Source organism: Mangifera indica, chromosome 1 (assembly GCF_011075055.1).
Source record: "Mangifera indica cultivar Alphonso chromosome 1, CATAS_Mindica_2.1, whole genome shotgun sequence".
Taxonomy (NCBI): Eukaryota; Viridiplantae; Streptophyta; class Magnoliopsida; order Sapindales; family Anacardiaceae; genus Mangifera; species Mangifera indica.
Window position 1 is genome coordinate 1,430,719 of NC_058137.1, and position 27,549 is coordinate 1,458,267.

Below are 27,549 nucleotides of genomic sequence, written 5' to 3' on the forward strand. Positions count from 1 at the left end.
GATATGATTAATAACTTAGAAGGTTAAAATCCATCCCATTTCTAGGCAGAAAGCGAAAAACTCAGCATAATTATCAAAAGCATTGAACGCCAGGATAGTGTGCAGATTTCTTCGACCAAAATGGCCATAACAATAAAAGCTAAATTGAAAAGGTTGCAAATGGCGACTGTCAATCAATCTCAAGGAAACTATGACAGCTGATCCGAAGATCTTCAAATACATTCCAAATCCAAACTAAAAAAGGGAAAAAATCACATCCATCATATTCACATGAATATACCCTGTTAACGTAAAAGCTGTACTCACAACATATCGTCACTTCCTTCCACCCACCATACCTTGGCCAGAAGTTCCTGTCAAGCTAGGCGATGTGCTACTAGTCATCTTCAGCCTTCCATCTGCATTGCCAAGAACATTCAAATCTTCAAACAATCTATACGAGGGTATAAAGGGCTTCTGTGCTGCTGTTGGTGCAGGATTCCCATAAGCTGACGCGGCCCTACCATCTCCAGTTACAGGTGAACCATTGATCGCTCTTGCGGGGTATGAGTTATTTTGCTGCAAGGTTCTAGCCCCTCGCATGGGTGTATATGATCCAGGTGTATTGGTCTGGGGAGTTGAGACAGTATTGTTCGTGGTAGAGTAGTGATTCTGGTTGTTAAAATAACCCGGGGTGGTAGCCCAAGGCGGGGGAGGGTAGGCAGATGAATATTGAGGATACAAGGGCTGTGATTGCACCTGGTATTGGGGTTGTACTTGTGGCAGTGGTTGTGGTTGTGGTTCTGGTTTAGGTTGAGGCCGAGCCCATGGGGCAACATAATTGTTGTGGGGTACCTGCCCTTGAGATCCAGGATAAGTTGGTGATGTGTAAGGATAGCCTTGAGTGTTGAGGGAAGCACGTATGTGCGGTGGGGTTTGGTTAGAGGCTGACGGCGTTTCAGGGGCCTGTAGAGTAGTTGATGTATTTGACAAGGTAATACTCAAAAGATCGATCATGTCCTGCTCTTTTGTAGTCCTCACAGGTGCAGGTGGATCAGGCAGAGCCAAAGCATTGCAAGGATTAGCAGTTGAGGCTGTGGGCATTGATGAAGTTGTGTTGCTATTCTCCACCAGCACAAGAGCCCCAGCAGTTTCTGCAGATGAACTCTGAGATGGCACAGGCTGTGACTTGGAATGCCTACACGGTAACAAAATGACAAAAAGCAAAATGATTATCTTAAGTAAAGCGAATCTACAACATCAACAAGAAGAGAAGAGAGTGGTTATAAATGTTAGCCCTTTTTTAAACAAAAAAAAAAAGGAAAAAATGATAACCAGTAAATCTCCTAAGTTAATGACCTTGTGTAGAAACCAAGTCCTCACTACAATTTTAAGGAAGCAAGACACTTGTGGCCTTCTGCCAGCCAAGTGACTTTCAACAAGAACTAATAGGACCAAACTACAAGCCTGAACACATAACTAAACCTTCTCCAAGCCAGATTACACTTTGGCAAACCAACTTCTACTGGCATCATCATACCTAGCAAAATTTGCTTGGCTATGAATGATCTAATAATTCTACCAGGTAAGCTCTCCCAGCCAGATCCTAATGAATGATACTGAATCATACCACTTATGCCAGTATTGTTAAATATAGACATCTTGTACCATTTGTAAGATCTTGTGGGAAAAAAAAAAACGGAAAAAGATGAACTGATTAATCTTGAACAACCTTCGTGCTAGCAGGGCAAAATCGTCTTCCTCCTCTTCTTCTTCATTGATTAGGCTCTTTGTCACAGTAGCAACTGGTGCAGGAGGAGTACCGTTGGGCCTTGGGCTGGAGTCACCTATTTCAGTTGATTTGACGCTGGAGAAAGATATTTCGGTTGGTTTAGGACTCAAATTTGTTCCTTGAGCAGGAAGAGGGGATCCAGATCCTTGAATTGGAAGAGGGGTACCAGATGCTATAGCATCATGTTTTGCAAGCAAGGTCTGCAGACTGTCATTTAACTCAAGACCACGACCAAGAAGTTCTTCGTTGCTGTTAAATAGGCAAGAAAAAATGTTTTAGATAAGTACACAAGGGGAATGTACTACTAACATATTGAGAGACAGAAGAAAGTAAATACTACAACCAAACCTGATTACACACACTTTAGTGACTAAATCTAAGGATAAATGAAGAGCACCATGCAAGAAACCATTAATGCATTGATTGGAATACTTTTGGTGAGAACTAACCTTGTTGTACTAAGCATCTGCATTAGCTTTTTTGAATTAGAACGACACTGATTGACAAGATCAACAATCACCTCGTCTTTTACTGCCTGCATTTAGTAACCAGAAAACAGTTAAAAGATCTTACTCCTATGTATAACAATTTAGAAACCCTCATTTCACATACCTGACGGTCACTAGGGTTCACAGCTTGCAGCATGTCACTTAAGAGTTCCATAACAGCCCGCATTGAATCCAAGCTTGACAAACTAAACGGTTAAGAAAGATATCAGCTACAAAGATAGTTTAAGAACAAAATATTAAAAAAATGCAGAAAAAAACTTCAAGAAGATTGTAAAATACAAGCAACAAGAAAGGATGGATTGCAATAGTGTGAGCAAGCCAATAAATTCCTGACCTTAAACTTTCTACTTCAGATGCCATGGTTTCATCAAGCCTTCTAGAGGAGCTACTTGGCATTCCAAAACCTGCTTGGGCAGGTCCAAGGGAGTGATGTGTAACAGGTGGAGTAAATATTGGAGCAGCATCTGGGGAACGTTTGGGAAATTGTACTCCAGAACGCTGCCAGGGTGCAATAATCAGAAATTCCAGTTATAAGAAATCAATTGCCTCCAAACATATAGTGATAGATGGAATGTCAGTATCAAAAACAAAGTAACAATATCCTTCAGTAAATGAAGAAAATTAGGGGTGAAAGTATCAAAGGCAATCGATACAACTGCACTCTCTTGAACAACAGATTAATCATTATCAACTAAATCTTGGGAAGGGACAATTCTCTCATCTTTAGGAGGCCAAATTTACAAGAGACTTAAATTGACTATATGACACTTTATGCTTACCCTTAATTCCTCGTACGCCCAATAGTACTGAGGATGCTTTCCTCCACTTCCACCAAATGCTTCCTGCCAAGAATCTAACAAAACCAAGATTTTATCCCTCACCTGCATATCTGCCTGCAAAACACATCAAGATATGTGATTTAAAAACCCCAAACAGACATAGCTGCTAGTATAACAGACTGAAAATTCCATGCAATATATGAAGGTAGTGGACACAAGAACAGAGAGAACTGGCACCAATGTGTCTCTCCAAAATCCAATTATATTCACTTCCTCAAAAACAAAACCTCCATAAACACTACTGGAAATTTATCACATCATTTCCACTAATTCAATGACTTTTTTTAGGAACTTGAACAATTCTTACAATCTTCTAAATGCAATTTCTGTTCACTTCGTTCAAGTGGACAAAACTTAAAATACCATCCCTAAAAGGCCATGATGCAGGCTCTAAGTCTCGGATTCTAAGAAACACAGAGGCCTATTACAGGTACATAAAATATTTGCTTCTACCAAAGGCAGGGATTACTATTAGATTGCCTTCATGTGGTGCGGTTACAAAGGAAACAAGTGCACGGCGAATCACATAGCTGATTCTACACAACTTATCAAACATCTCTTCCACTATACTGAAAGAAAAGCTCAACAATGGATGTGAAGCTAACAAATTATTACATGCATACAAATATAGAAATATCAAGATTAAGATGACATCTATCCAGTCCAACCTCTTTATGGTTGATCAGAAAAATAAACAACAAAACTACAACACGAATTTAAATTTAACTGCCATGCATTTTGTGCTATAGTACATGTGAATTAAAGAGTTACCTTCTTCCTCACAATTTTGACCATCTCCCCCAATACATTTCTCTCCGCAATTTGAAAATGAACAAAATCACCACAATTCTTCACCATCGTTTCTAACAGCTATAAAATAGATATGGCACACAGTTGATCAGTACTAATTCCACCTCCCAAACAGATGAATTGGGGCTAAAAAAAAAAAGGAATTTAACGGAGAAGAAAACAAGGACTAGACCAGTGAAGCTTAAAGATTCCAAGTCAACAAACACCAAAACGGTCGCTATAAGAATTACCGTCAAAGCAAGAAATTGCACTTTGCCGTTCTTGTGCTGTAACCTTTTCTTCACTGCTTTTACAACATCTTTTGCCTGCCTGAACAAATCAACAAAAACTCATCAATGGATACACAAAAACAGTTTTTATTAAAAGAAAAACACGGACATAGAGCTGAAGGAGTCATCTCCTTTTTCCTGAACGGAAGAATACTTTTACAGTGAAGCTTCATGTTTAAATAAAATAAAATCTACACAAACCGAAAAATTTTTGTTCCTTCAATTTATAGTTTACACACTTTCAACCTGTAAATCCTCTGACTCATCAATCATAATTGAGAAAACAAAAAAAAAAAATTCAATAAACAACATAAGTCAACCAAAATCTTTAACATCGGTCTTCAACATCATCATAAAACGGTGAGAATAACCAAAAACAAACAGCTAATAAAAGCAAAACAATCAACAGATGCATTATAATAATCATGAACATCAACCAAAACAATTTTGTTCTTTATTTCCTAAAAATTTGTCAACAAAACCCTAGGATATAAACAATATAAAATGAAATAAAATCAAAACCGTTATGAATCATTTACCACTGATGAGAATTGATTGAATCACAGATATCGATGTTCATAGTCCAATCAGGACTCAACAAAAGCTCGCTCGTCGCCTTCTCCACAGCAACTGTAGCTGAAGTCGAAGATAAAGACGAAATCATTTTCTCTCTGTTTCTCTTCTCCTCTCCTCAAATTTTCAGATAATTCAAACACGAAAAAGAAACTTTCCTCGTCTTTGTTTGGTTACTATGAAAATTTCACCCAAAATACTCTCTCAATTTCTAGGAAAATACACCGTCATCATAGCTAGTTTCATCTTAGAAATCTCTATTTATTTGTTTTCTCTCTCTCGAAAAACTTTTTATTATTTATTTATTTATCTATTTTGTAACTGATTCTCTCATTTATTTCCTTTGCGGAAACTTCGTTTTTTCATAGCTTTCTTTTTCTGTCATAATAATCCCAGTTTTGGCGTGCCTTTTTCCAAGGCTTAAACATCCACGCGCTCACCCACAACGTAAAATCACGCACCAATGAAAAAACATCACGAGCTGGGATTAGTTAGAACCATCCACGTGGAGAGAGTAAGATAAATGTGTACTCGGGGGCATATCTGTCTTTTGAAGCTGGAAAATGAATTTTAGAAAAAGAAAATAAATAAAATAATAATAATAATAATAAAGGGCGGTAAAAAGTCGTAGTGGAATATGGAATTGAGTGGACAAAAAGATAATTAAAAAGTCACAGTCGGGGCCGGCAATGTCTGTTTTATTAGGAAGAGTTGCAGTTTTGTCATATGGGCCGAGGCTACTACTAACAAATTTATTGATATTGTCAAATATATCCTTTGGTAGCAGTCTATAATACAAACCGCTTAGCTTATTATTTTGACATTATTTGGTAAGATTCCTTTTCTTGGTTCAACACAAAAATAATTACGTTAATTATTTATTTATTTCCCACCGGAATTTGCATGAAACGATATTTTTCGTTTTTATAAAGTTCAGTAAAGAAACAAAAAAAATTCGGTCTTTCTTTACTAAAATTAAAAAAAAAACAGAATTTTCAAATTTAGTTAATAATTCTAAAAATTAAAAATTAATGATTTAATGATAAAATTAGGCTTTGACGGGCAAAAACCGGTCTAATTGTAAGATTATATTTAAATTCCAATCATTGAAAAGATGAAGTTTGAATGAGAAATAACTAAGAAAAATTTTAGTTAAATAGAAAGTTGAAATTGAAGCATGAAAGTTCATAGTTGTTGTTTGAAGCTTGTGTGTGCAATGGTGGTTTAGGTCAGCCCTCACGATTGGCAAAAGTTGCGAGAGTAGCGTTTAAAAGGGAGTTGGTGAATTTGGAAGTGACAACTGCTAAGTGTGAGGGTGTGAATCACGTCTTTGGGCGTCAGGTTTGATGACGACTATTTATAATTAACGTTTGAGCTTACATAAATGGTGACAAGATTCTTAACAACTTTTTTCCCTTTTCAATTTCATACAATAATGAGGTCAAACTTTTTAATTTGATAAAATCAAACATGTGTAACCAAATTACAATCGATCAGTGTTACAAGTAAAGACGAAACAATAAGATAGACCACCAACACATCTCTTTAGGGTTTTTTTAAGGTTAAAAAATAATTTGTTTAAATTATTTAAGAAAACAATTAATAATATATCATATAAAGTGAAAAAAACATTATTTAATATCTAAAACTAATATTTTAATTTAATAAATGTGTCAAATAATTTTTTTAAATTTAAATAATGAAAAATCATCTCTTTAATTCAAGTTTAACTGAAAAATAGTGATTAATTCCTAGTTATTTTAGATAAATTATATAGATAAAATTTTATTGCATAAATATATCGATAATATTGTACATTACATTACACATCTTATATACCATGATCATATGATATCTATATTAGAGTTGATAATTTTTAATATGATTTATTAATTTGATACAACATAATACAAAAAAAGTCAAATTAGGGTTAAGATCTCTTGCACGAAATTTATTTGGAGTCAACACGATATGACTTAAAATTAAATTGGATAGTGTTAGGGTTCACATAAAAATAACTCGATACGATTTGAATATTTTAGAAAAATATTATTTTAATATAATTTTTCAGAGATATAGAAATATTGAAAAAAAATATTAACAATAGTAGAAATATGGCCAAACAACTATTTCCCACCCAAGGTTTGATGTTTTCTCAAAAGTCTCCCCTTTAACTATGGAAACACCAAACACCCACCTATGACCGGTTAGATTTAACCAAACCCTAATGGTGGTAGGGGTAAAATCGTTATTTTTGCTATAATATTAAAAATAAACTAAAATAGAATCTAATTTTGCCCCCCTAAACTTTAAAAACTAAAATTTTCCCCCAGCCTAAGTTTTAAAAAATGGTAGTTTCACCCTAAGGTTTGATTTTGAAATCTTCGGCGACCGTTCTGGCTCCATTGCCGACGGCCTCTCCCTCCCGAAACAGTCTCTCCTTCCAGCGAACGTTTTCCTCCCATTTGGAGGCTCGATCGACGTCGGCTTCGCCTTGAGAGACGAAGCCAATGCCGTCGTCTTCCCAGAAGGAGACCTCTGGGAAGACGACCGTCTTCCCAGACGAAGATGACGGCGTCGGCTTCGTTTGGGGAGACAAAGAACTTCGTCTTCCCCGACGAAGTTCTTCGTCTCCCAAGGCGAAGCCGACGCCGATCGAGCCTCCAAATGGGAGGAAAACGTTCGTCGGAAGGAGAGGCTGCTTCGGGAGGGAGAGGTCGTCAACAATGGAGCCGGAACGGTCGTCGGAGATTTCAAAACCAAACCCTAGGGTGAAACTGTCATTTTTTAAAACTTAAGCTGGGGGAAAATTTTAGTTTTTAAAGATTAGGGGGCCAAAAAGAGATAAAATTTTTAGGCGTTAGGGTTTGGTTAAATCTAACCGGCCATGGGTGGGTATTTGGTGTTTCCATAGTTAAAGGGGGGACTTTTGAGAAAACATCAAACCTTGGGTGGGAAATAGTCGTTTGGCCTAGAAATATTTATATATTATATATAGTTATATATTTATATAATTGTAATTACTTATATTATTTTTATTTTATTATTAAATAGTAAAAATATAACTTACTTAATCAAATTATTAAGGTGTTTTAAAGATTTTAATATGTAATTTTTGGTCTATTTATAAATAAGATAAAATATTATATTATGTGTTTTATTAATAGTAAATTAGGATAATTTAATAAAAAAATAAAAACGTTGAAAACTCTTTAAAGAGTGAAAATAATAGATAATTTTAAATTAATTTGAATTAAATCAGATTAATTCAAATATTTAAGAGTTATATTAGAATTAAAATTTTTGGACAAAAAACTAATTTAAATTAAATTAAAATTAAAATTCTCTGAAATAAAATTTAAACTAATACCATAAAAATATGATTCCACGAAACAAACTGTCAGCCCAAACGGTATTACGTTAGACTATAAATATATTAATATGCGTTAATCTCATAGGGCAGAAAAGTATTTAGAAGTTAAGACACGTAGCCATAAAATATATATGAGTTGGAGTCAGCTTAACCAAAATCTTATTAAATATTTGATGTTAATATATGTGGCATCTTAATAATTTTCCACCATTGAGTAAATTAGTGGACAAGGGTGGCTAGTTGTTGGAGGCGTAGAGCTTTGACTAGGAGCAATGTGACACGACCCTAATTATTTTAAAAAGGGCCAATCACTAATTTCCACAGAAACTTTGATACCATGACATTCCTGTCTCCTAAGTTTAAAAAGTCCATTTATCTACCTATTATTCATTTATATTAATAAAAAAATAATATTATATATATCTATTTTAAATATATAAATTGATATATTATTATATAATCAAGTATTATTTTATTTTTAATTTAAAATTATTTAATTATAAAATAATATATATCAAATATATACGTATTTGTCTACTGAAAGTAGATACATAAATATTATTATTAATAAAAAAACATTGAGTTTAAGAAAAGAAAATAGTTTCCTTTTTCTTTTTTTTTTCTTTTTTTTTTCTTACCCTTCTGTTAAGTTTGTTTTTTTCATTAGATTATAGATTTTAAATCTCTCTATCTCCTTGTTAAGTTAGTTTTTCTCGTCAAATCTTAGATTTCATATCTCTTCATCTCATAATCACATAAGTGAAGCCCCAATTAAGTATTTGATAATTCTTTCCCACACACTTTTGGCTCCGCAAATTTTGTCATTGTCAACTTATCTTTGAAAACAACAAGGTCCACTAGTTGAAGCCTTAGGGACTACTCTTCATCCAACAAAATAATCAAAATCTTGTCAAAACTAGTGGAAATGTCTTCGAATCTAGAATTCTTTCAAAAATCTTTAATAGTGTATATTCAATGTTGGTGGGTGGTTGTTCGAACATCATCGATACATTATCTATAAAAGAGAGATATCAAAATCAATTAATTGTTTACTATTATTAGAATATTTTTTAAGTTTTATTTCTTCCATAAAAGACATAGAATATGACAAAAATAATATGTAAAAAATATAAAAAGAAAAAATATGATTTTTTCCCCTTGACGACACAACACCATGTGAAATTTAGAGCAAAGTTTTTTTACCAAAATAGATTCAATAACTCTCAATTCATAAAGATTTTTAATAGTGAGTATGAATACTAAAGTTAGGTCAATGTCAAAAAAAAAAATAATAAATGTTTTCATTTAATGGCGATAAGATAATGACAATTTAATGTGACTACTTTGTTGTTGTCAAAATACCCCACACCAAAGTATTGAGAATATTTTCCCTCTTATCCCTATCTAATATTTTCCACTTTAATAAACACTTATAACATTAAAGTAAAATTAAGATATAAAAAACAATAAACTAAAATAATTATAATTATAATTTGAAATTAGCATAAAGTATTTTTGTAATTTCAATTAAAATAAAGACAAATCGATGATTAACATTTACACAGAGTACAGTATTTTTTATAATTTTTAGTGATTCATTAGTAAAAGTGAATGATAGGTAAATAAATAGATTTTTCAAACTTTTGGGTTGAGAAAGTTATTCCATCAAAATTTGGATTGGACCTTTTATTAATCAATTTGAATTACCATCACGCTTTTTTGAAGAGGACAACGACAACGTAAAACATTCCCCTTCATTCAATTATCACCAATGAATGCCCTTCCTATATTCAGCCACGAGTTATGATTACTACACGAGGCAGAGTAATTGGGAAAAAAAAAAAAAAAGAAAGAAAAAACAATAAGTGGAAGTTCAGAGGCATCCGAAGCTGACACAGAGCAAAGGGCAATGTAATGGGTGATGACGTTTCATGAAACAACAATCATTTTCCATTTACTGCAATTTGCAATTTTGCATTTTGCAACAAAGGGCTTTTCTTTCTTCACTTCAATCATGTAGAGTTTCAAGATGAATTATATAATTTGGCGGTGGATTTAAGAGCAGTCTAAGAGGGATTTGGTTTGATCTCAATTTGAATATATAAAATCTAATTCAATTTTATTCAAGATTGTGATGAAATCATGTAAAAAGCTATTGAAAAACCTAAAAAAAGGTTAAAAATCATTAAAAAAATAAATTTATTAATAATTTTTTGATAACTCATTATATTCGAATAGACTCAACTCAAACTTAAACAAAAATTATCAATTTGAATTTGACTCATTTCAGGTAGAACACCAAACTGAGACTAAGTGGATTTGGCTTGGGTCTAATTCTTTAAAATTTGTTTTGTTCTATAAGAAAAGCAAACCTTGCAATATGCGTGCACTGAAAGTAGAACAGAATAAAGCAGCTACATTCTACGCCACACGTATAAATTTTGGTACATATTCCTGCAAAATTAAAATTATACTATAACGACTGATGGACCAGGAAAATATTCTACCAAGTATGATGCATGTTCACAAGCCATGGTCACCATCAGAACCACTCAATTCATAACGAATATAAAGATAAACTATTGAAACAGCTCTCGGATAGCTTGATTGAACCAAATTATACATTGATAATAAAAGAAACATATGTTAAGAGGAGGGTAAGCATATTGCAAGAAAGGTCAAATCTGTTATCCACTATAACAACAGTAATTGAGCGTGTGACATAGTTTGATTGGTTGATTAAAAACCTACATTTATAATTATGACATTAAATAAGTATTCCAGACAAAGTTTATAATGTAAGTATAAAAATAAATATCATAACGTGGGGTTGGATTCACTGAGCTTTCTCTCCCTCCTTTTTTCTTCGGTGCCCTTTCTCTGTGGTGGTACTTTCTATTTCTTCTTGTAGATGTCCCTGAACCGGTGAAGTATCTAATTAATCATAGAACGGATTCATTATCCATTTCCGGCCTCAATGGCCTTTAATTTTGATTTTGACGGGCCTGATTTATCTTATCAAAAATCACAGTTAGTGCAAAAAAAAAATTGTAAATATAGCTGTCCTTCCCTATTAAGATGCTTTGAGCTGTATGCTTCTTCTTGTGCATCTGCAACATTTCCACAATTGTCAAATCTGGTATTAATTATACAAAATGACAGATTATGTAACCACATCAACTTTAATACTGTGATTACCTTTGTCTAATCAAGTGATTTAACTAATACCTGAGCGATAATTGTGTCTGACTCACCGGCATAAACGACACAAGATCAATCAACCCAGCTGCCTTTCACCTCAAAATCGCAGACCTTTTCTATAACTGACTAAAAACTTGCCATCTGCAATGGGCTGTCACTACTTGCTATTAATGATAAATCTATCTACATTCAAATTTGAATATTCATTAAAATAATTAAATGATTTATCATTACGTAAACCAAGAATTAGTAACAATTTGTTTTGGCTAATTACTTGAATATATGAATTTAGATTGGCCGTTTTCAAGTTTATCTGAAGTCAATCTTGATTGTCGAAAGTTTTCAGACCCAAAATGTCTCTTTTCAATATATTTTACACTAAATCTGACCAAAAACCTCCTTTTACACATTAGACCATGGATAACACTTCTCATATCAAATTTGGTCACTAGTATATTCTTGGTTGGGTTGTTAGGACCAAACCCACATGCAGCTTTTACATTGCTTAAACTCTATGCATTGAGTTCCCATTTCAGCAATATTTGGTCCCTGTCTACCATTTATGTTCATAAAATTGATGCATAAGTGAGCACTCACAAAGGCATAATAAATATCATCTAGAAGAGAATCTATGTAAGCCCTTCTACTAGCGGCAACCATCTTATTCATTAAAAGCACATATTGTTCAATGGAAGTTAGAAAGGAGGAATTCCAGATGTAACAGAGGCAGACCAAGCCCCACACAGAGTCTTGCATAAAACATCATATTATTTCATATTTATAGCAGCGATTATCTATGATCTTCAACTTTTTCTCACTCCTCATCATCATCGTTAATTGCATCAAGAACAACAATAAGGGCTACTATGAAAGCATAATCAATGTTAGGATAAACTGTCACCATGAACTTGTCCTTCCCTACCAAGACGCTTCCCATGGAGAGCTTTTTGTGCATCTGCATTTCCAGAAAATTCCCAGCAAAGATTAGTTAAGTAATTTAACCTTCTATGTCTTCTTCAATTTGATAATCATCTTACTTGAGCAACAATGGTGGAAGACTCTCCAGCATAAACAACACAAGCTCGTTCCAGCCAGCTGCCTTTCACCTTAAAATCACAGACATCCTCTTTCGCGTTGCTTGCCAAGTACACATTCAGGGTTGTCTTAAGTTGAATCACTGTAGATCGCCCCACAGTAAAAAGAAGATCTTTGAAATCTGTGCTCTCTCCCCTGAAAACATGCCATTTTTCATGTAAAGAAAGGATCTGCATAACCCAAAAAACGATTGTTAGATAAGCTACATATATAAGATTTCTTAATGAAATGAAATGGGAAATATTATACTTTTCGCCTTATTGTGACAAGGGGATTTCCAGCACCATCCAGCAAGACCCGATTGTCATGAAGGCTTAGAAGTTTGCCTTTCACTTTGAGCAAGATATTGCCATTGACGTCAGTGACAGCAAAATTGCCATCACTGAGGGTTAAAACTTTCCGAATAATTGCAAGGTCCACAGGATAAGGAGCACAGAACTGAGGCCCGATGATCGAAACAGGGCTGGAGTATGCATTTGGTGCTGGTGCAGTTGGATGCAAGTGTGAACTCGGGTGTGCCATGGAGATGAGAAAGGGGGAATCGCCTGTGCTATATCAATGCAACTGCTTGGAGAAGACACATCCCATCCTATAGAAAACGTGAAGGGCCCGTCATTGGCACGTGGGATGTGACAGGGAGCATAAATTTACCGCACAATGAAGAAAATATCAAAAAGAAGCAATGGCTGCTATAATTTTCCTGCATCAATATCTTAAAGCACTGAGAAGAATTGACAAGCACGCTTAAAGCGATGTTCACTAGATGAGGCTTAACTGTTTTCAGGAGCAGGACCATGTGAAGTTGTGGAGATGAAAAACGTGTGACGATGACTTTGAGGGGATGATTATAGGTAAATTCGAGTCAAAATAAGTTTCAGATCGAGATGTATCCTTGAAACCCTTTAAGTCATTTTTATTTACCTAAATTTAAAAAAAAAAAAAACTAACACATAAAGTTAACATATCTTATTATCACAAGAATAATCAGTTGATTAGATTAAACAAAAATATAATTTGATGGGAATAATAAAATCAAGATATTCTTTCCAATTGAATATGCTTTGTGAGCTGTGTGCTTCTTATGCATATGCATATCCACAGAATTAATTGTTATTCTGATTCTCAGAAGCCTTTCATATTAAAGAAGTATGAGCCCGTATGACAAGCTTCAAGATTGCGTTGAAACTTGTGATCTAAGTCCCCATTTCAACATAATCAGGCCACTTTTTACCAGTGATGTTCACAAAATATATGGAAAAAGTTTTCACTCTCTGCTTATAAGTCGTATAAATTATGATCTAGAACAGAGTCTATATAAACTCTCAAAGCAGAAGCAACCAGGGGATCCGAAATAAGTTATTTTTGTAATAAGCATGGTGAATTCATTAAACCATCTCGGCGATATGACCCAGAACTTGGCAAACTGTTTCTTGTTCATTTCATCTCAAAAGTACTTGAGAAGCTTTAAATGGAATGCGTTAAACTTTTTCTTTCTTGATTAAATGAAGGTATAAATTACTATTTGATACCGAAACTAGCACAAAATAAGAACAATATATATCATTTTACAATAAAATAGTCACTTGATTATATGAAAGAAAAATACAGTTTGATAGGGATATAAGAAAATCAACAACCGCCACCAGCTGAACCCGCATCAAGAAATGTTCCAGTTTGAAGGGATCCATGGCTGGATTCTGCAGACTTAATTGTATCAAGAATCACAAACCCTGAAACTAAAAGCAACTATCTTAATCGTTAAAAGAACAGCAGATTATTTCATTGATATCGCACTTACAATACCTGAAATTTCACTGATCATCATCGTCGTAAATGGCATCGAGGATAACTATAAGGGTTACTATAAATGCATGATCTATGTTAGGATAAACTGTCACCATGAACCTGTCCTTTTCATCCACAGAAAGCTTTTTGTGCATCTGAATTTCCACAAATTTCCAAGGAACATTAGTTTATGTAAAAGCAGTCTGTCTCTTCTTTGAAAGAATCAAAACAACGCATGCAAATGCATCTTACTTGGGCTACAATGTTGGAAGACTCTCCAGCATAAACAACACAAGCTCGTTCCAGCCAGTTGCCTTTGACTCTAAAATCACAAACATCCTCTTTTGTGTTACTGGCCAAATACACATCAAAGGTTTTCATCAGCTGCACCACTGAAGATTTGCCGACGGTGAAGAGGTGATTTTTAAAATCTGGTTTCTCTCCCCTAAAAGCATACCATTTTTTGTGTAAAGAAATTATCTGTATAAGCCAAAACATTCAGTAAATATGCTTCAGTATTCACATCTTTCTTAAGATTAAACAATACCCAGTAAATAAATTAGAAGGGTGAACATACTTTTCGTCTTATAATGACAAGAGGATTGTCATCACCATCGAGCAAGATCCGATTGTGATGAAGGCTCATAAGTTTGCCCTTCACTGAGAACAAGATATTGCCACTGGCGTCGGTGACAACAACACTGCCATCTTTAAGGCTCAAAGCGTTTCTCCTAATTACAAGATCCACATGATAAGAAGCACAAAACTGAGGGCCGATAATCGGAACTGAAATTGAATCATCATTTGGTGGTAGAGTTTTTCCTGAGTATGAACTTGACTGTGCCATAGAGAACAGAAAATGGGGATTTTCTTTGTGGTATATCCAGGGCTGGCTCAGTCAAAGCCGAGGCTTAAGCGGAAATCGCATATATAGAACGAAGATTTTCACTATTTTACTACAATATACTAAAAATTTTATCATGAAAAAAAATATTAAAAATAATTGTAATTATCCTAAAATTAACAACATATTTTACAACATCAATTAAAATAATGACTCAACTACATAGCAGAAAAATACAATTGATCGGGATCAACAAGAGGCACTAGCTGCTGCTGCACCAATGACTGCTCCGGTTGCAGCAGCGGATCCACTAGCGGAATCCATTGCTTCAAGAATCATGATAAGGGAAATGATAAATGCATAATCAAGGTTGGGGTAAACTGTCACCATGAAATGATCCTTTCTAATTAAGATGCGTTGAGCTGTGTGCTTTTTACGGATCTGGGCAACAACTGTGGAGGATTCTCCAGCATAAACAACGCAAGATCGTTCCAGCCAACTTCTTTCTCCTTTGTGTTGTTTGCTAAGAACACATCTAACTTGGTCTTTAACTGGAACACTGAGGATCTCTTAGCACTAAAGATTAGATCACTCATCTCTGTACTGTCTCCTCTGAAGATTTGTCATCTGTCGTGGGCCGACATGGCCTGCATAAACGAAAACAATGAATTAGTTAGTAGAAGAAGCAGAGGAATCAAGATATTGATTAACATGAATCCAGAGGTGCTAGTGCTATCATTAACAAGACCTTTTGTCGTAAAGTGACGATGGGATTTCCAGCGGCGTCGATTAAAACACGGCGATCATGGATGCTCAACCAGGGACTTCCTTTGACTTTAAAATGGATGTTGCCATTGTTGTCGTCATAACTTTTCTGACTATTGCGAGATCGATGGGATAATTAAGAGCACAAAAATGGGGGCTTATAATTGAAACTGGATTGGTTACCGGCGGATAAGGCTGCAGAAATGTGCCATACTGAAAGAAGTGTGACGATGGAATATGTTTCGTTTCTATTTGATGAGAAATTCGCAAGTGTAGTTTATTATATATGTGTGTGTACATGTACACGACTGATCAAGAACTTGAGAAGCTTTAATTGGAAGGCGTCAAATTGAGAAGCTTTCTTTCTTGATCAAATAAGATAAACAATAATATATAAAACCAAAACTAGCACGAAATGAGGATAACATAAATCATATTGTACTAAAATAGTCACTCGATTATATAAAAGAAAAATACATATTGATAGGGAAATAAGAAAAACAACAACCTGCATCAAGAAATGTTCCAGTTTGACGAGTTCCATGGCTGGATTCTACAGAAATCATTAAAGAACAGCAGATTATGTCATTGATATTGCACTTATTATACCTGAACTTTTCAGTCATCATCATCGTCGTAAATGGCATCGAGGATAACTATAAGGGTTACTATGAATGCATGATCAATGTTAGGATAAACTGTCACCATGAACCTGTCCTTGTCATCCACCGAAAGCTTTTTGTGCATCTGAATTTCCACAAATTTCCAAGGAACATTAGTTTATGTAAAAACAATCTGTCTCTTCTTTGAAAGAATCAAATCAACGCATGCAAATGCATCATACTTGGGCTACAATGGTGGAAGACTCTCCAGCATAGACAACACAAGCTCGTTCCAGCCAGTTGCCTTTGACTCTAAAATCACAAACATCCTCTTTTGTGTTACTGGCCAAATACACATCAAAGGTTTTCATCAGCTGCACCACTGAAGATTTGCCGACGGTGAAGAGGTGGTTTTTAAAATCTGGTTTCTCTCCCCTAAAAGCATACCATTTTTTGTGTAAAGAAATTATCTGTATAAGCCAAAACATTCAGTAAATATGCTTCAGTATTCACATCTTTCTTAAGATTAAACAATACCCAGTAAATAAATTAGAAGGGTGAACATACTTTTCGTCTTATAATGACAAGAGGATTGTCATCACCATCGAGCAAGATCCGATTGTGATGAAGGCTCATAAGTTTTCCCTTCACTGAGAACAAGATATTACCACAGGCGTCAGTGACAACAAAACTGCCATCTTTAAGGCTCAAAGCGTTTCTCATAATTACAAGATCCACATGATAAGAAGCACAAAACTGAGGGCCGATAATCGGAACTGAAATTGAATCTTCATTTGGTGGTAGAGTTTTTCCTGAGTCTGAGCTTGGCTGTGCCATAGAGATCAGAAAGTGGGGCATTTCCTTGTGGTATATCCAGGGCTGGCTCAGTCAAAGCCGAGGCATAAGCGGAAATCTCATATTCAGTAAAAAAAAAATTCGTTCTTTTTTATTCAAATTCGTATAATACAATGAAAATTTTTATAACGAAAAAACTTTATTAAAAATATTTGTTATTATCCTGAAATAAACAATAAATTTTACAACATTAATTAAAAAAATAATGACTCAACTACATATAAGAAAAATACAATCGATCGGGATCAACAACTGCCACCAGCTGCTGCTGCACCAACGATTGCTCCGGTTGCAGCAGCGGATCCACTATCGGAATCTATTGCTTCAAGAATCACGATAAGGGAAATGATAAATGCATAATCAATGTTGGGGTAAACAGTCACCATGAAATGATCCTTTCCAATTAAGATACTTTGAGCCGTGTACTTTTTATGCATCTGGGCAACAACTGTGGAGGTTTCTCCAGCATAAACAACGCAAGATCGTTCCAGCCAACTTCCTTTCACCTTAAAATCACAAACGTTCTCCTTTGTGTTGTTTGCTAAGAACACATCTAACTTGGTCTTTAACTGGAACACTGATGATCTCTTAGCACTAAAGATTAGATCACTCGTCTCTGTACTGTCTCCTCTGAAAACTTGCCATCTGTCGTGGGCTGACATGGCCTACATAAACGAAAACAATGAATTAGTTAGTTGAAGAAGAAGAGGAATCAAGATATTGATTAACATGAAACCAGAGATGCTAGTGCTATCATTCACAAGACCTTGCGTCGTAAAGTGACAATGGGATTTCCAGTGGCGTCGCTTAAAAGACGGCGATCATGGATGCTCAACAAGGGACTTCCTTTGACTTTAAAATGGATGTTGCCATTGATGTCTTGCACAACAAAGTTGCCATCGGTTATCGTCATAACTTTTCTGATTATTGCGAGATCGATGGGATAATTATGAGCGCAAAAATAGGGGCTTATAATCGAAACGGGATTAGTTACAGGCGGATTAGTACTGCTGGAATGTGCCATACCGAAAGAAATGTGATGATGGAATACCTTTGGTTTGTATTTAATGAGAAATTCTCAAGCGTAGTTTCTTATATAAATAGACAAATTATCAAGGATCTGTTAAACGCGGATTCATAGTAATTGACAAAGAAGAACAAGATGATTGACCGCTGACAACAAGAATTTTCAAAGAACAAAAATTTTAGTAAGTTCAATTAAATACTTGTTCAAATTTTTGTATTACTCTTCCCTAAATTCTCCGTTGTTGACCCAGCCAAGGTATATACCCATTATTTGGGTTGTGAGGGAAACCCATGGATTTAAACGGGGCTTGCCATAATTCGGACTCAACTAATTAGTGCTTTTGTTTCAGGCATTCTTTTATTTAAAAAAATAAAATATTATAAAAAAATTATGAAATATAAATTATTATGTTTAATAAAAATTAATAAATATAAATAATTATTATTATTTCACTAAAGGATTGAAACTTCACAATTTTATAATAAAGTTTTGTTCATGTTATGTTTTTCGCTTAAAAGAGTATTTTCTATCCAAGTTTTAATTTATTCTTAAAAACACATTTATGATATATTAAAAATTTAAATATTCATCTATAAGCTAACTTTTATTAGAATTTTCAATCATAAGTAAGGGTAAAATCATTATTTTACTACTACACTCTAAAATCTTGAAAGTTAATATCACTTTTTCTTCAGATTTTAAAAACTAACGTTTTACCCTTATTCTCAAAGTTTGAAAAAATTAACATTTCATTTTTAAGGTTTATTTCTCTTCTCCAATTGATGGTTGACACTTTCCACCATTTTTCCAGATCTAGATGACTCTTCATCTGGATGACAAAAGCATCATCCAAACGAAGTGTCATTTGGATGATGAGGCAGGGCATTGAAAAGAGATGAAAAGCCAAAAAGGGAGATCATCATTCATTGGATAGTTAGTCAGATTTGTTTTTCAAACACTAGTGGAGAAAAATAAATTTTTTAAAATTTTATCTTAAAATTAAGATAGAAAAATAAGATATAATTTTATTTATTTTAATAATTCGGATAAAATAACGATTTTATATCTAATTGTTAGCTTTACACATCATGCGTCGGATATCACTGCAATGTTAAACTAATTTATGGAAGTTTGACAAAAAATAAGCAAATTTAAGAGTGATCGATGAGGAGAACCGGAGAAGTTTCATGGAAACCAAGCCATCCAAAGCAATATATGTAACTTATTTTGTAACCAATCTGTATCTAGTTCTCTGCAATTGATTGATATAAAAAAAAAAAAAATTGGCAACTGAATTCAGATGCCGTTGCGGTCTGGAAAAATCAACTCTAGTGGAGTGACGGCTACTGCAAAATATTACAACTCAGAGTCAGAGGAGGGGCCTTTAATTATCATTCCAGAAACTCTGGTCTTTGGCTCAGAATTATACACTTGAGTCCTGAAACCCAAAATGGCGAGGTCCTCTGCCCTAAACCGCGCCAATCCTTACCTTAGAAAATACAGAAAGTGGCCATTATCACCCTACAAAGCCAAATGGCACCAAACTTTCAATCAACAGCAAGCCATGCAAAACCTTAAGCAATCTTTAACAATGCCACCACCATTACAGCAAAAACCAAACGAACCCCATATCCTCTCTTCTCTTATACACTCCTTTAACATCTATAATTGTGAGCCAACTCCAGAAGCCTACCACTTTATCATCAAAACCCTAGCAGAAACGTCACAGTTTTGTCAGCTTCTCTCTGTTCTTGATCACCTTGAACGGAATGAAAAATTCGAGACACCTGAGCATATTCTCGCTGATCTTATTAAACTTTATGCGGATGCTAATAAAATTCACGATTCTATTGATCTATTTAACAGGATTTCCAAGTTCAGGTGTGTCCCTTCTGTATACTCACTCAATACTCTGCTATCTGTTCTTTGTAGAAATAAAGAATGGATTAAAATGGTGCCTCAAATTTTTCTGAAGAGTCAGCGTATGAACATTAGAATCGAAGAATCTTGTTTTCGGGTATTGATTCGTGCTCTTTGTAGAATAAATAGAGTTGGTTATGCCGTTGAGATGTTGAATGGTATGATGAACGATGGGCTCAGTGTTAATTCAAGAACTTTCTCTTTAATATTGGCATCAGTTTGTGAAGAAAAATATTTATCAAGTGTCCAAGTTTTACGCTTTCTAGAAGAAATTAGAAAGTTAGGGTTTTGTCCTGGTATGGTTGATTATACTAATGTGATTAGGTGTTTGGTGAAGAAAGAAAAGTATTTAGAGGCTTTGAATGTTTTGAATAAGATGAAGTTAGATGGTATTAAGCCTGATATCGTTTGTTATGGTATGGTTATGAGTGGGTTTGTTGCAGATGAAGATTTTGAGAAAGCAGAGAAGCTGTTTGATGAATTGCTCGTGTTGGGTTTGGTTCCTGATGTTTATACCTACAATGCGTACATAAATTGTCTATGTAAGAAAAATAATGTTGAAGCTGGAATTAAGATGGTTGCTTGTATGGAGGAGTTGGGGTGCAAGCCTAATGTGAGTACTTATAATACATTGCTGCAGGAGTTGTGTAAGGTCGGGGAGATCGAGAGGTCAAAGGAGCTTGTGAGGGAGATGGGATTCAAAGGCATTGCGATAAATTTGCAGACATATAGTATTATGATTGATGGTTTTGTCAGTAGAGGTGAAGTTATCGAAGCTTGTGATCTGTTGGAGGAAGTATTGGATAAGAATTTTTGCCCGCCAAGCTTAATGTTTGAGGAGGCAATTTGTGGGTTGTGGCATAGAGGTTTTGTTGCTAGAGCTCTTGAATTGCTTAAAAAAATGGGCGGCAAGAATGTGTCTCCAGGGGCTAGAGTTTGGAAAGCTCTTCTTCTTAGCTCTGGGTTCGAACTTGATTTTTCAAATACCTCTCTGATTGGTTTGGTGGATTAACTTATCTGTTAACTTTAAGAATGATACTTTGATCACCAACTTAGTTACTGTTGGTGGTCTGCAATATTTGCTGTTAATAATGTATATGTCTCTTTTCCCTGTAAACTAACTAATAAAGAGCTGAAGATCTTTTTTGTTGGCTTATCAGTTATCACTGCTTCCATGTGCAAGTCTCTCTTTGGAGTCCCTATGAGTTGGATGTGAAAGAATATCCTCATTGATAAAAACCCGGAAGTTCTCTGTTTGAATTGCACTGTAGTGGAAATACCAAAGATTCATTTCCACCTGATTTCAGCATCTAGTTTTATAGTATTTACTTGTACAGGTGATAAAATCTGCATTCGACTCTGAAAAGCGGATGCCAAGTCAACGATATTTCGAAATATAGATCGTGTTGTTTCCCTCTTCCCGGGTAAGAACATCAGTGTACAATAATCTGATGACATGTTTGTTTGTAAGCTTGTGGTACAACTATTTTACCCCCTATAATGAATTAAATTTACAATGATTCGATAAATGAGAAAATATACACCAGAAGATTCAATTCATAGCTTCAGGACTAAAATTTCAGGGCAGTAATATCAGCTTTTGGCAACTGATCTCTTGTTCCCTTGTGTCCTGCCTATGTGAATTTCACCTGCAGCCCTTTGGCTTTTCTAATATGACATCATTTGATTCTTTTCTGTTGTTATGTCATTTTCTCTAGAGATATTGAACAGTGACATCTAGTAAAAGAGCTTTCAGAGTGGTGTAATTCTATCCTAATTTCTAAGTTTGTGGTTCTAATAACAGATAGAAAGCAAACAGCTGTGCTTTAATGATTCGTCCCTACATATATTTTCTTGCCTTTTTTCCTTTGAAATCAATGAAGCATCCTAAGGGAACCCTTTCTATCAATTTCTGATTCCTTTCTTAAAGTGACTTTTGTCGGTCAGAAAGGTGCTTCTCTTTGCTAGCTAGAAGAAATCTTATTAATCCCAACAAAATTTAAACAGAAATACAGGTATCCAAAATTTTGTGAGCTGCTCACACTGGTATCATTATTTGGCAAACCTGTAAACTCTAAAGGCTTTTTATACAAGTCCATAATACTGATTAAGCGGCACTGTAAATTACTGGCCAACCGCAACATTTGACATCAAACATGAACAATAAAAGAATTGGGCCATCTAAAAACATGATAACCATTCTTATTAGTATCTTTTTATATATAGTACTTATTTGTGATATCATATAAGTGAAATATGATAAACATTTTGAAGTATATCAAAAATTAATATAATAAAATAAGCGTATTTGATAATATAATACGTATTATTAATATATATTGATGCATCTTTTTTAAAGAGTTATAATGTAATAGATAACATGAGGAAATTTTTTGAATTTTATAAGACATTTATGATATAGCAATTAGGATTTTTTAAATTATTTTATTATTATTATTTTTAAAACTCTGTCAGACAGACATAAAGATTCCTGCAATTGTTAAAACCTTACCTTAAACTGACTGAATGCACTTAATTTTCTGGGCAACGGTTAAGAAGGTCAGTCACAAATTGTCAGTAGAGATTAAATGCGGTGCTGTTACTACTGTAACCTAACAAAAGATAGAAAAAAACAAAAAATGAAGAACAGATTCAATATCAGATTTACATGATAGTGGCCATCCTTTTTCTATACTACCTTCCAAACTGCAACTGGGAAAAAGTCTGCTACGTGGGTAAAAAGGAAAATCATACATTCTTGGAATCCAAGAAAAGAGCTTCTGTGCTGTGTATGGCTTTTCATTGTCATGGATGTTAAGGAAGAGAAGCAAGAGGCATGTGGTGGTTATCTTGTATTGTCTCCTGGTGATGACACCAATTTGCCTATTCAAAACCACAAAAGTAGTATCTTTTTCCAGAAAAATGATGAGATTGTTAAAAAAGAAAAGAGAACAGAAAAATAATCAACTAGATGAAAAAGAAAAAACCCCTTAATTTCTCCTTAAATCTTTCTGTGTTTTGCGTTTGACTGCTGCTTTTTCTTTTCCTTACCTTCAAAACAATCATCCAAGCTGCTAGACGGCTTAAAAAGAATATTAAAGAAGAGAATATGCTCCTGCCACTTTAGACACGACCTATAATTCTATATTCAATTTATATGATAGTGGTTCGAAAGTTGAGGTTTTTCTGGGTTTACTTTTTAGTTGTACTTCATGGTGATTTCGATGCAGTTTCTTCACTTCCACATATTAAGTTCCGCTCACTGAGTTGTCTTACTGTTAAAACCAGCAAGGAAATTAAGAAACTGGAAGAAAAAGGATAGCTCAAAGTCCTAGGAAGAACAATCTTTTACCTACTTTATTAATGCACTGCCCGATTATTACCTTGTTTAATTTTGCTGCATAAAACTTCACGGCGCCTGCGCCGCAGATTGTGACTTCAAAGCCTTGACTGGTATATTTCCTCTGATTATGACAATAGTATGATAATTCAGCCAATGTTTATCCAACAGCACATTGCTGAAAAATCACTCTCATCATATTTCAAAACCAATGTAAGCTTATTTTTCCTTTGCCTTATCGATCCCTACAGCCTTCTAAACAACTATTCAAAACATATGTATCTTCATATATACAAAAGACCAGAACTTTACACCATAAGGGTTTGATCATAACTCACCTGAAATGGAGCTTTAAATTACCTTCTTTGATTGGTTTCGTGATGATTTTTGCTGTGAGAATCTTCTCAGTAGCTGAGTTGAGTAAGGATTTATAATTATAAGGTGCAGTGGTCATGATGGGGAAGATGGGCACATGAAAAACTAACTCACTGGAGATAACACCGAAACCTTAAACTCGCAGTTAAAATGCTGCATGAGTTAGTAATGCACGTGCCCTGCTTCTCCATCTTGCTCTACACACACCTTCTCTAAATTGCCAAAACTTGAAACTACCCACCTCAACTCATTAAAAATGGTGAATTTGGGATGCACTGCTGCAGAAATATGGAGTCCATGCTCACTCATTTATAACGAAAGAGGGAAATTAGTCAGTAGAGTTTAGAGGGCAAGAGATGAGAAGGCAATTAGTTGGGTGCGGGACCCCAATGGCCATGAATTAGCAACCGTGTAGGACCACAACTTCAAGTCTATATATGAATAATACCACATTTACATATGTATCCCATCACTTCTTTCCAGAATAAATTAAAAAATTTTGATTAATTAAGATCTTCAATCTGATTTTGAAGCTTGGAAAACAAGTACAATGGAATCTTCTTCTTCTTCTTCTTCAGAATAGACATGCAAAAACAGTTCAAATCAGCAAGGCTGCAAGTTAAATTGATTCCTGGTGAAAATAATATAATATCAAGGCTGTCAGCCGATTCTTTAGTATATACAGCATAAATTTTAAGAGAAGGTACAAAGATCAAAATTAAAACATAAGATCTACAGCTGCCATATTTATTTCTCCATTTCAGAGCGCCAATAAAAGACATTTCCCCTGTACTGTAAGTTTAACAGTTTTGTGAAAATTTCAGCCACTAAGAAATCGACTGGTTTGCGTCCTAATCAGATATGTTGCTGTCTGAATTTTCGAGACAAATTTATGTTAAGGTAACACCAAGAAGAAGATAAGGAAGAGGATGAAGGAGAGATAAAAATTGGGAGACACCATTGGCATGGCCAGGACAGGATACAGTGTTGCCACAATCGATCTGTAACTGAGTGTACTAGAATTTGCTGGATCAGAAATCTTTTCATATTAGCTTAGATTCCTTTTTTTATTGTTTTTAGTGGGATTATCTTAGAATTATTTTTTTAATATATATTTATTTATACAAAAAAATTTATAAATATTTCATCGGAAGGTTGTGGATCCATACAGGTGTGGATTTGAATCAATTCATAAAGCTCAAGTTGGCTTAAAAAATTGATGTCTTATGAGATTGCTATATTGAAGCTACTCTTGTCACCAGTTGTTTTTTGTTCTTATTTGACATATTTTTTTTTCGACAATTTTTTTATATTATTTTTCACCCATTTGAGTGAATGGAATTTGAGTTTAAATTAGTCATTTCAAATTTAAATTAAATTTGAATTAATCTTTATTTGAATTTAATTCAAATTAAATTCATATATTTATAAATATGAATTCACTTTCTTTCTTATCCATTCACAAATTATGTAGATTTTCTAGATATATTGCTATGTAGTGCTAGCTGATGTAAATTCAAGGTGACTTTTCTTTTCTTCTCTATTGTACCCTAATTAATTAAGTGTTCTAAATTCAGCTTAGTTGTGTTTGAAGAAATATTTTTGCAACATAAAAAAAAAAAAAAACATTCACAAAAAGATGTTTGGCTCATTCAACTTTTAGTGATTGAATTTGATTCCTTTCCTTTTTCTAAAGGTTGAGGAAGGTGATGTAAGAAGCTTAGGAATTTCATAATTCTATTAATTATCATTATTACTAGACCCACTTCTCACCTTAATTGACTTAAAGTCTTTTTCCGAGTCCACCTCTGATTGGGGGAGGTCATAAGATGCTTCTCATGTCTTTCAACATTTAGCCAGTAAGATCAGAATCTCTCTTGTATCTTCTGTATGTTTTAAGAAAAAGATGGAGACCATAAACATTTTTGTGAGTAGACATCCATGGTTGTCTACTTGTCTTCCAGGATTCAGCAAATCTACAGTGGCCTATAAGGCCATGGGGTAACAGGAAAAACTAATACCTCTTTAGGTGATAAAATAGGTATGGCCCAAAAAGAAAGCAACTGGGTATGCAAATAATGATGTTGTTTGCTGGAAAAGCTCGAAACAAAATACAGTAATTGATTTTACGACCGAAACTGAATTGATAAATAATAAATTTTCAAGTTTTTGTAGAGATACAAGTGAGGTGTGACCCATATGGCAAAGTTAATGCAAAATCTAAACAGTAGTTAGCCAAATTTCCCATATGGAATTGGAGAAGATAAGCATTAACCATTATAAAATGTTAAGTGTTTTTGGTCCAATTATATAATTAGCTTTATGGCTGGCTGGCTGGATGGTGTTGTTTTCTTGTGGTTAAGAATTTGTTTCATTGATTTGGCATTCCACTGGGAAAATTGATAGAGATATGAGTAGGAAAACAAGGAAAGAAAGGATAATTTTAGAACGACATTTGAAAAATGTTTTTAAAAAGTACTATATATAAATATATTTTAACAAATCACAACAATTTACAAGCTAATACTTGACATCATATTCTAAAAAGAATGGTATTATACTAAGAGTGAAGTGAAAAGGGATCATTAATAATAAAGGTGAATTCGATCCGAATTAAATTGAGTTCATAGTAGGTTCAAGCTCAATTTAAATTAATAATATCCAATTTGTTTGAATTGATATATAATATTGTTAATGAGATGCATACTGTTATTAATTTGATGAACAATATTATCAGAAAGATAAAAAGTATTGTTAAAAAGATAAAATATATATTCTAATTGAATTAGGTTGACTCAACTCGAATCCTTTTCGAAAATTTATTAAGTTAGTGGTAAGTGAGGTGTTTTCTCCTTAAATTATAAGAAGAAAAAGAGGAGGCAAAGCATATAATGGCCATTATCTGTCACTTAAAAGCGCAATATCAAACAGTGGAGCCAAATTTATCCCTCTATTTAATTCTGATTAATTTACAAAATATGAGGCCTACATTACACTTTCACATGCCATGGCCTCCCATAATTCTTTGGTTTCTCAGCTTTACAAGTAATCTTCTCTACTGTTAAAAAAACTTAATAATTCAGATTCCTATCAATCTCTTCATATTTTTCTTTGTCTTCACTGACTTGACATCACTCTTCGCAGCTGAACCAGACAGATAAATATAGGGTCAAATCCATATGGATCATTCTAATCTTGGTGATGTTCCAACATTACTTCAGAGGCCAGAAGGATATATCCAAACAATCTATATATATATATATATATGTAAATTATCATTCTAAATTCCGTGAACGACTCTTAAATTAATCTAAATCATGACTTGAAATCAATAAACCTTATCTTAGTGGCAATAAAAAAATAGATATCCCAGTACAAAAAATACGTACAGCTGGCTTTCTGGTCATACTAGGTTTTGTAGGATGATCATTTTCTTAATGCAACTTTAAACTATATAATAAGCTTTTAACATATCTATCAGGAGACACATTCCACATTTTCTTCCATCAAATGTGACCATCTGCAACTTTAAGATTCATAAAAATTCCAATATCTTGCTTTTGTCATCCTTGCGCAACTTTTAGGTCATTATAAAA

At 34.2% G+C, this 27,549-nt stretch overlaps 5 protein-coding genes, 1 long non-coding RNA gene and 1 pseudogene across 11 annotated transcripts; 1 reads left to right on the plus strand and 6 right to left on the minus strand.

The window, feature by feature from the left end:
* Positions 1–95: 95 nt before the first annotated feature.
* Positions 96–5,102, minus strand: LOC123227811 (TOM1-like protein 6). Its single transcript, XM_044652939.1, has 9 exons — positions 4,738–5,102; positions 4,160–4,238; positions 3,891–3,989; positions 3,060–3,173; positions 2,615–2,778; positions 2,384–2,465; positions 2,221–2,306; positions 1,712–2,020; positions 96–1,177 (listed from the first exon to the last, which is right to left on the minus strand). Exons 1-9 carry the CDS (start codon positions 4,860–4,862, stop codon positions 316–318), a joined length of 1,920 nt encoding a protein of 639 aa, XP_044508874.1. The 5' UTR covers positions 4,863–5,102; the 3' UTR covers positions 96–315.
* Positions 5,103–11,975: 6,873 nt separating this feature from the next.
* Positions 11,976–13,066, minus strand: LOC123212482 (protein LURP-one-related 10-like). Its single transcript, XM_044631646.1, has 3 exons — positions 12,690–13,066; positions 12,383–12,610; positions 11,976–12,300 (listed from the first exon to the last, which is right to left on the minus strand). Exons 1-3 carry the CDS (start codon positions 12,960–12,962, stop codon positions 12,160–12,162), a joined length of 642 nt encoding a protein of 213 aa, XP_044487581.1. The 5' UTR covers positions 12,963–13,066; the 3' UTR covers positions 11,976–12,159.
* Positions 13,067–13,909: 843 nt separating this feature from the next.
* Positions 13,910–17,404, minus strand: LOC123208926 (protein LURP-one-related 10-like). Of its 6 annotated transcripts, none has more exons than XM_044626610.1 (4): positions 17,004–17,404; positions 16,679–16,906; positions 14,244–14,380; positions 13,910–14,137 (listed from the first exon to the last, which is right to left on the minus strand). In XM_044626610.1, the coding sequence occupies exons 1-3, from the start codon at positions 17,292–17,294 to the stop codon at positions 14,252–14,254; spliced, it is 648 nt and encodes a 215-aa protein (XP_044482545.1). In that variant the 5' UTR covers positions 17,295–17,404; the 3' UTR covers positions 13,910–14,137; positions 14,244–14,251. The 6 variants fall into 6 exon arrangements, with proteins under 6 accessions (XP_044482545.1, XP_044482554.1, XP_044482530.1 ...); XM_044626619.1 differs by having other exon boundaries at positions 13,910–14,144; XM_044626595.1 differs by having other exon boundaries at positions 13,910–14,170.
* Positions 15,029–16,149, minus strand: LOC123208911 (annotated as a pseudogene).
* A 25-nt stretch (positions 17,405–17,429) lies between the features above and the next one.
* Positions 17,430–18,475, minus strand: LOC123208918 (protein LURP-one-related 10-like). The gene is made up of 2 exons (XM_044626566.1): positions 18,058–18,475; positions 17,430–17,956 (listed from the first exon to the last, which is right to left on the minus strand). The coding sequence occupies exons 1-2, from the start codon at positions 18,313–18,315 to the stop codon at positions 17,537–17,539; spliced, it is 678 nt and encodes a 225-aa protein (XP_044482501.1). The 5' UTR covers positions 18,316–18,475; the 3' UTR covers positions 17,430–17,536.
* A 1,003-nt stretch (positions 18,476–19,478) lies between these two features.
* LOC123210211 (pentatricopeptide repeat-containing protein At2g38420, mitochondrial) lies at positions 19,479–21,397 on the plus strand. The gene has a single exon (XM_044628451.1). The coding sequence runs from the start codon at positions 19,769–19,771 to the stop codon at positions 21,248–21,250; it is 1,482 nt and encodes a 493-aa protein (XP_044484386.1). The 5' UTR covers positions 19,479–19,768; the 3' UTR covers positions 21,251–21,397.
* A 282-nt stretch (positions 21,398–21,679) lies between these two features.
* LOC123210215 lies at positions 21,680–24,258 on the minus strand. The gene is made up of 2 exons (XR_006501241.1): positions 23,917–24,258; positions 21,680–23,700 (listed from the first exon to the last, which is right to left on the minus strand). It is a non-coding gene; the product is annotated as an uncharacterized LOC123210215 (long non-coding RNA).
* Between the last annotated feature and the right edge of the window lie 3,291 nt (positions 24,259–27,549).